The 9213-nt window shown below is 42.4% G+C and overlaps 1 protein-coding gene across 1 annotated transcript; it reads right to left on the bottom strand.

Annotated features, from left to right (window-relative positions):
* Positions 1–4048: 4048 nt before the first annotated feature.
* LOC135192919 (uncharacterized) lies at positions 4049–8786 on the bottom strand. The gene is made up of 2 exons (XM_064176312.1): positions 6523–8786; positions 4049–4131 (listed from the first exon to the last, which is right to left on the bottom strand). The coding sequence occupies exon 1, from the start codon at positions 8784–8786 to the stop codon at positions 6603–6605; it is 2184 nt and encodes a 727-aa protein (XP_064032382.1). The 3' UTR covers positions 4049–4131; positions 6523–6602.
* Positions 8787–9213: the final 427 nt, after the last annotated feature.

Here is a 9213-nt window from a genome sequence, read left to right as displayed (position 1 = left end):
CAGCTCAGGCAGATTGAGGACAGCTTGTCACATTCTGGCCTAGTCTCTGCCATACAAACTATGACCACAGAGATTAAAGATACCATGAAAGAACTGAAGGAGGATCTTAAAAACATTACCAATCTGGTAAAAGACACCGTTCCTGCATCATCTGAATGGGTGCATGTTTCTGCAGTTAGGAACAGACGCCCACCTCCTGCAAGGCAATTCCAGCCCAGGAGGAGACAAATTCCACCCAGACAGCAGCAATCACGTGCGTCACTGTGGATACTTCTGCGTGACACATACGGTGAGAACATGAACAAATGGGATGGTAAACCTACTTCAGCTCTTTCAAAGAGGGTCAGGGATCTGCAGAGTGGCAGAAACAGAGGCGGTAATGCCAGGAAAGTAGCTGTCAGTTCTTCAGCTCCCGAGAGCAACTGCAATTGTTCCAACAGTTGCGGTTCCTCTCACAACAACACCAATCACTGTGTACACCCTACATGCCATGTTCAGCATTAGGGGTGCCCTGCCTCCAGCCAGGAGGAGGAAAGGGATAGTGGAGAGAACCGAATCTATTGGAATGTATTCATTAGGTGGCCTGGCAGTTCAAGAGTTCGGAAATACAGGGCTTTAGTTGACACAGGTGCTCAGTGTACTTTATTGCCATCAAATTGTAAAGGGACAGAGTCCATTTCTATCTTTGGAATCACTGGTGGATCTCAAGAGTTAACTAAGATACAGGCTGAGATCAGTTTAACTGGTAAAGAGTGGAAGACACATACTATTGTAACTGGTCCTGATGCACCTTGCATTTTGGGAATTGACTTTCTGAGACAAGGTTGTTTCAAAGATCCTAAAGGTCATAAATGGGCTTTTGGAATAGCATCTGTAGAGATTGAGGATGATAAATTGAAATTGTCCATTAGACCTGAACTTTCTGATGAATCTGCAGTTGTGGGACATCATGACATAGAGGATCTGGAAGTGCCAATTGCAACTCAAACTGTTCATCATAGGCAGTACAGAACTAACCGTGACTCTTTGTTGCCCATTCATCAGCTGATTCGTCAATTGGAGAGTCAGGCTGTCATCGAGAAAGCTCATTCACCTTTCAACAGTCCCATCTGGCCTGTGCGTAAACCTACGGGCGACTGGAGACTGACAGTTGACTTTTGTGCCCTCAACGAGGTGACGCCACCCATGAGTGCAGCTGTGCCGGACATGCTGGAGCTCCAGTACGAGCTGGAATTGAAGGAGGCTAAGTGGTATGCAACCATAGACATTGCTAATGCTTTCTTCTCTATTCCCATAGCAAAGGAGTGCAGGCCTCAGTTTGCATTCACCTGGAGAGGAATCCAGTACCAGTTCAATCGTTTGCCTCAGGGGTGGAAACACAGCTGTCGCTGTTAGGCACTGTTAGCATGCTGACTGTTCCCAAAGTTGAGGAAATGGACTTACAGAATCCAATATGGATTGTAAATGTAAGACGTTTAATACACAAATCAGAAGGCTTTTTATACTATTACAGGATTACATGTCGATTTCTAATTGGTCCATGCAATACATTTTTGTGGTTTAAAGCATAATCATTAGTAGATACAAAAAGGTATTTTTATAAGCAGTACGTGTGCTCATATATCAAACCCTACATTTCCAGATGTGCAGATCCTTTGTTCTAAGGTATATTCATGACTGATTCATTACTTGTTTTACTTTGCACAGCTGTATCACAAGGACGCAACATCCTCAGGCCAACTCTGCTTTTTTTCATAGAAAGCACGAAGCGGACACAGTGTCCTTGGGCTGACCGGTGTCTTACCCGCTGTGTTCCAATCGCCTACATATCGATTGCAAAGCAACAGCCCCTACAAAATTCTTCACATCTCCCCCTTTCTTTTCAAACACTGTAGCAGCGATCCAATGCATCTGCCAGGATAGACATCGGAAGATGCAGGGTCCTAAAAATAACACAACAATAACAATAAGTAATACTATTCCTACAGTTTTGATTAACTCTTTTGCCCAAGCTGAAATTCCCCATGACATTAGCCAATCATCAAAGGGGTTATGATTCGCTGTAATTTTCTCTGTATGATGCTGAAGCCAGTCTACCTTTTTATGGATTGAATCACTATGATCAGACAAGTTAAAACAACACATTCCTTCTACCTCTTCACAGCCTTTTCCTTGTACTAAAAGCAAGTAATCTATAGCTGCTCTATTTTGCAGGGTAGCCTTTCGCAAACTATTTTGATCTACTGCAAGCTGAGAAATAACACTAGTAGTAACATTAGCTTGTTTTGCTGTCCAACATGCTAATCTCTGAATGGCTGACAAGGCATGTGCTGTTCCTATAGGAGGAAACAATGCTCCAAAAACTCTTGCTGTATGAGACCAAAGTTCCACTTCATCACTACAATCAGAGGTTAACATTTCTACATTTCTACGATTTCTTAATAGAGTTGCACTACTTGCAATATGATTTCGGATAAATTCTGAAGTAGGAGTTAGCAAAGAAAGGTGACCAATGTAACATGGCCCTCCGTTACTTTCTTTTGGGATTCCAGGTCACGCTCTTCTACCACAAATCAGGAACACATTTCTAGGCAATCTTAAGGCTTTGGTAATGTTAAGGCACATACCATTTGTGTTCCAACCATAAACCGTGTCTTTAGCACAAAAATCAGAGGTACTCCAATAAGGAAAATGATAGGATGTTAGATCTGTTATTTGACGATTCGTCAGATTGTACGAGCCAAATATCAGACATCCTGACTGATTTGGCATTCTACTTCCTAACAGGTTGAACTCTTGAGGATCCCATGGTAAAGGGTCATTGAGGCTTGCAACTATTAATGCCATACAATGACTTATACTTTTTGCTGTAGAACGATCTTGATGTGTGAGAGATGAAAAGGAGGCTACCAAAGTGCGTTGATCATCAAATGGCAACCCTATCAGGCATGTTTTAAATGGGTCTGTGGCTGCTGATAAGTGTAAGCAAAAGGATGGGTTATTTGTCTCCTTTGCCCAATTCACCCAAAAGTTGTCTTCACTACCCCACCCAAAATTCTCCTGCACCACAAAAATAATTACAATAGCAGATAACCAATACATATTGTTCAACATTTAGCTCAGATCAGTTGTCTCTGGTGACGTTGTGTGCAGCTTCTAAGTCAGCAATTTCTTCTATTGCCGTTTGATCATCCTCCTTGTTTTCCTTGGTTTCAGCATGTAGCCAGGGTCGCACCCACTTGGCTGGCAACCACCGCTCTCCGTCTTCTGTAATGACACAAGCATATCCACGACCCCAAGTTATTAATCTCCATGGTCCATTCCAGGTGGCTGATGAGGGGTCCCAAACTTGCACAGAAACGTGTGTTTCTTTTAAAGGATTGTTTTGAGTAAAATGTCTAAAGATAGGGGTTGACCCGACTTCTTGATTTGACTTTTGTGACCAGAGTTTCCAATTTAAAACATAAATGGCCTTTGAAAGAATATCGTGGGGGGAGTGGGAATGGGAAAACTCCCCCTGTCTTTGAAAAATGGCAATATATCGTTTGAGATCAGAATGCTTTCTTTCAACAATTGCCTGTCCTGTACTATTGTAAGGAATTCCAAATAAATGTTTGATATTCCAGGCTGAAAGAAATGCTTCAACAATTTGGCTTTTATAATTTGGACCATTGTCTGTCTTAATTGTTTGGGGGTTTCCTAATACAGCAAATGCCATTCTCCAATGTCGACACGTTGCTGACGCCCCCGATGATGTCATGGCAGATGCCCACAAGGCTGAACTATATGTATCTACTGTGACATGAACATATTTTAGACGTCCAAATGACGGAACAATTGTAATGTCTGTTTGAAATAACTCTCTTGCCTCAGTCCCCCTAGGATTAGTGCCTTCTGATTGTAGGGGTGAGACCTTGGCACAATCAGGACACGAGGCAATAATGCCACGAGCAGTTTGCAGAGATATAGAGAATTCCTTAGACAAACTTTTTGCAGATTGGTGAAAGAATGCATGACTTACTTGTGCTTGCTTAATTGCCTGAGTGTCTGATTTGACAGAAACAGAAGGTTCATCAGTATCATTTTGCTGGGCTCCAGCACTCACCACCTCATCGGCTTTCGCGTTTCCTTCTGACAAGAATCCAGGCAAGTTAGTATGACTATGAATATGAGTACAAAAATATAAACATTTTCTGTTTAGAATCAAATTCAACAATTGAATAATCACAGCTTCAATAACCTTGTTAGAAATGTGTCCAATAATTGACTCCTCTACTCGATTCACAACAGAAGCTACATACATAGAATCAGTAATAATATTTACAGGGATATTTACAAAGTCTTCAAACACCATTGTTACTGCTTTGAGTTCAAGGCATTGAACGGAAACTCCTTCTAGTTCTTTCACTACAGTCTTCCATTGTTTGGAAGTGTCACACCATTTAGCATAGCCATATTTGTGTGTTTTCCCAGAAGCATCAGTAAAAACTGTAACACCATTTTCAATAGGTTGTTCACATTTCAGTGCTTTCTGGTTTAACATCAATTGAGTACCAAATAGAGGAAATGCAGGATAATGATTATCAATAGATGTAGCAATCACTGCAGTAGCAAAAGAATATGACATGTTACACCATTCTTCTACCGCTGATTTCATTGCAAATGGTAACACAATCTTAGTTACTTCTACCCCAAAAACATGACGTACTCTACGTTTTGCCTTTAACAGCAAGGAACCAACAAGGTCAAGTTTGTGTAACAGTGATGCATGAGGCTGACTTTTTGGAAATAACCACTCCAATAGTAGGAATGTCTTCTGATCCTGTTCCTGTCCTATTGCCAAATAGTAATCATTGTCTTGTTGGCATAAATAAACATTGATTGGCAAGGCAGTATTGTAACGATATGCTTGTAATTCAGCTATTTTGTTATTAATTTGTTCAAGTGCCTCATAGTGCTGGTTTTGCAAAACTCTAGGTTCTGCTGGATGTTTTGATCCTTTTAGCAACTCTCTAAGGGGTTCAAGATCTTTATTAGTAATCCCTATCCATTGTCTGATCCATTGCAATTCTCCTAATAATTTTTGGACATCGTTCACTGTTTCTATTTTCACATGTAGTGTAATTTTTTGAGGTCTGATTCTGCTTTCTGTCACTATCAGTCCTAGATAATTCCATGGTTCTTGGGCCTGAATCTTATCTTTTGCAATTGTCAATCCCCAGTGCTTAAGAGTCTGTGATAATGTAGTCTTCTCAGTTTCTGTTAAGGGAATGGGAGAAGCAATCAAGATATCATCCATATAATGTAATACCACGTATGTAGGGTGTGAACTCTTCCAATTTTGTAATGCTTGGTTAACATACCATTGACATATGGTTGGGCTATTACGCATTCCCTGTGGCAGAACTATCCATTCAAATCTTCTCATGGGGGCACTGTTATTCTTTGATGGTATACTAAAGGCAAATCGTTGAGTATCAGCAGGATCAAGTGGAATACTAAAGAAACAATCCTTAAGATCAATAATGTAGACAGCCCAATTAACAGGTATTGCAGCTGGAGAAGGTAGGCCTGGTTGTAACGCTCCCATTGGCGTCATTTGCTCATTAACAGCACGAAGATCGTGCAAAAATCGCCATTTTCCTGATTTTTTCTGTATAACAAAAACTGGAGTGTTCCAAGGACTAAAAGATTCTTTTATATGGCCTCTCTCTAATTGTTCATCCACAAGCTGGTTCAGGTGCTCCAATTTTTCATCAGTGAGCGGCCACTGATCAACCCACACAGGCTTATCAGTTTTCCAAGTCAGCTTAATAGTGGGAAGAGCACCTTTGTCAGTGGCCGCTATGGAAAAGGAGTAGACAAAACAAGTTGCCATTGGGAGAGTACATCTCGACCTAGCAACCATAAGGGTGTGTTCATGATTACAGGTGTTACTTTTGCAATGTTCCCCTCATTGTCTTTGATGTCCAATAACACAGCACTTTTTCTCATTTCTGCTAGTCCTGCTATTCCCAAAACCTTCTCAGATGAATTTACAATTGGCCACGCTTTTGGCCAATATGCAGCTGGCACTATAGTGACATCTGCACCCGTGTCAATCATCATCTCAGCTGTAATGGTTTTAGGGGTGATCTGAGTGTCGGGATGGATAATGGTAACAGAACGTGTAGGTTTGTTGTTAGTTATCACCTCAGAGAAAGCTATTAGTGGCTCTGTAGACCCAAACCCTCCTGTTCCTCTGATTTTAGGTGTTGAATGTGGTACACAGGCTTTGAAAGGAATCAATTGTGCTATCTTACTGCCTTTTGGAATGGTAATTGGTGGTGTAAAAACATTAACCATAATGTGAATAACTCCTGTGAAGTCACTATCGATTAATCCTGGTTGTACAAAAATTCCAGTTCTTGTAGCTGAAGATCTTCCTATTAGCAAGGCAGAAAGTCCATACCCTAATGGTCCTTTACTGGTAGTAGGGATTAGTGTAACCTCCTGTGTTGTGATTGTTACTGTTTCACTTACGACCAAATCGAGGCCAGCGCTTCCTCTGGTGGTGGCGAGTAGATCGTCGAGGCAGCCTCCGTTGTGGGGGGTCCGGTCGCTTAAGATGAGGTCTGAGCCGCGCCCCCCACGCGGCCTCCCCCGTTTCCCTGCTGGGGCACAAGAGGTGTTCCATCCTTCTTAAATTGGGATTTGCAGTCTGACGCTCTGTGTCCGAACTTGTCACACTTGTTGCAGGTACCTGCGAATGGAGAACTCATCGACGATACTTGGTTAGTAACAGCCTTAATTGTAGGACAATGCTTTTTAAAATGTCCCGTCTGTCCACATTTAAAACATACAGGATTTGAGCCCTTGTCCCCCTTTCCTTGTGGCGAGCATTTGGACAATGCAGCTGCTAATGCAGAGGCATGAATTCGAGCCTTTTCCTTCTCTTCTTCCATCGGGGCTCGAGAACATTGTTCTACCATTTGCAGTAAAGAAGCAGCAGGGGGTAAAGTGGCAATTAACCTCCGACAGGCAGCATTGGCATTTTGCATAGCAATCTCTTTTACCAATGTCTCTTTCATGTTGGCTGGAATGTCAGGTGCCATTTCAACACCTTCTGTAATTCTGTCAACAAATGCCATAAATGACTCATTATCTTTCTGTTTAATTTGCAAGTATGGTTGTTTTGGAGTGCCGACCTGTGGCAAACTGGCGAAAGCTTCAAGGGCAGCCACTTTGCTTTGAGCCAGAATTCGCAAGTCTAGCGCAGCTTGCCGCTGTGGGTCAACGTACTGACCGTTCCCCATTAATTGCTCTAGGGAGGCCACCCGTAAGGGATCTCCGTGCGGCAGTGTCAAGTTATCAAGCTGTTTCTGCTCTAATCTTTCCTGCCACTTGTTAACAAACATCATATAACTCGTAGGTCCCAGCATCAGTTCAAACAGATGTTTAATGTCTGTGGGTATTAGTGTCTGATGTTTTATAAATGTTTCCATCTGTCTTCTGACCAGTCGATTGTCTATTCCATAATCTAAAATTGCTTTCTGTATTTTGGCAACTGTGGTCCAATCTATAGGCTGCCAGTTTCTCTGTCCATTATTATCAATAGTTACTGGTGCAGCTGTAAACTGAAAATCCCCAGTAATTTCAGCATTGGTTACAACTCCCTTCCACCGGTTTGACATGTCAAAGTTGGGATCTTTTGGGATGTAATCAGAATTTCTCTGTTTAGGAGTCTCCTTTGACTTTTCCTCATTCGCTTTCCCTCTCCACCACTTCCAGACATCATCCACCATTCCACTTGCTGAATCCTCTTTCCTTTTATACTGAGGATACAATGCAAACCAATCTGCAAGCTTTCTCTTATCCTCCGCAGACAGTCTCGCTTCTGAACCATACTTAGACCGCAAATACCAATCGCCCTCCTCTATGTCCATTTCACCATCTCTGATACTTTGTAACACCCGTTGACGAGCCCTTTCCACTGACATTTTACCATCTGTATTTTTCTCTTCAGTAACAGCAGCAGGGTGAACACAATTACCAGACTCAATCTTTGTTAATTGTTTCTCAACATTTTTCAGACCTTCAACAATAGACTTATGTGCCTTGCGATAACTCTCTTTAACCACCCTTGATTTGGAACCTTTATCCAACCGTTGCATCTCATTCAATAGTTTAGTCATTGCATCTGCCTGCTCATGTAAAAGAGTCTTTAACTCCTCTTCCTCAGGAGGCAGAGGGACAGTTGCAGGATCTATTTGCGGAGCTGATGGTACCGCTTGTCCCACTTCCATAGGCTCGGGGACTTGTGAACCTCCCGCTCCCTTATCGGGGTCCCAATCAGGAATGAGATAATCGTAAGGACCTTGGGTAGCAGGGCAAACAGTTTTCGTCTCAGTTTTTATCTCAGTTTTTGTCTCCGCGGCAGTTTTTGTCTCCACCCCCGACCCCGATGTTACTTTATTTTTAGCGTCTTTCAAGATGGTCTGAATTATTGCTTCAACTTCTGCCTCCGCTCCTATTTTTTGTACTAAGAGACTGATCTGTCGATAGGTTGAAGCAAGTCTTTTTGCTTCTTTATTATCAGTCTGGACAGATTCCCATATTTCCTCCCCTATATGCTTCCACGTCTCGTCTTTAAAAACTTGTGCAGTTTCCTTGAGTAAGCCTCTACGGCGTGCCCAAGACAACAAATCTGTCACTAGAGCCCGATCCAGCGGGTCTCCAGCTTTCTGTCCAAATTTCAACAAGGCTTCAACAGAAGCTTTTTCTATTCCCGGGGCCGTATTCCCCATTCCGCGCCTTTTCCCTGCTCAAGGCAGCCGACTCACCCGCTGAGTCGAAAATCCGTGGTACCACTCACGCCTCTCTCGGACGTCCGGCCACAGCAGCCGTGGAATTTCTTTTCTTTTTCCCCGCTTTGCAGTCAGCTCAGCTCTCTTCCCGGGTATCAGGTCTCTTGCTGATCACGTCGGGGTCACCAGATGTCGCTGTTAGGCGCTGTTAGCATGCTGACTGTTCCCAAAGTTGAGGAAATGGACTTACAGAATCCAATATGGATTGTAAATGTAAGACGTTTAATACACAAATCAGAAGGCTTTTTATACTATTACAGGATTACATGTCGATTTCTAATTGGTCCATGCAATACATTTTTGTGGTTTAAAGCATAATCATTAGTAGATACAAAAAGGTATTTTTATAAGCAGTACGTGTGCTCAT

The sequence above is a fragment of the Pogoniulus pusillus genome, chromosome Z (genome assembly GCF_015220805.1).
Source record: "Pogoniulus pusillus isolate bPogPus1 chromosome Z, bPogPus1.pri, whole genome shotgun sequence".
Lineage (NCBI taxonomy): Eukaryota > Metazoa > Chordata > Aves > Piciformes > Lybiidae > Pogoniulus > Pogoniulus pusillus.
Note: the sequence above shows the minus strand (reverse complement) of the source record. Positions and strands in the feature narration are given on the sequence as shown.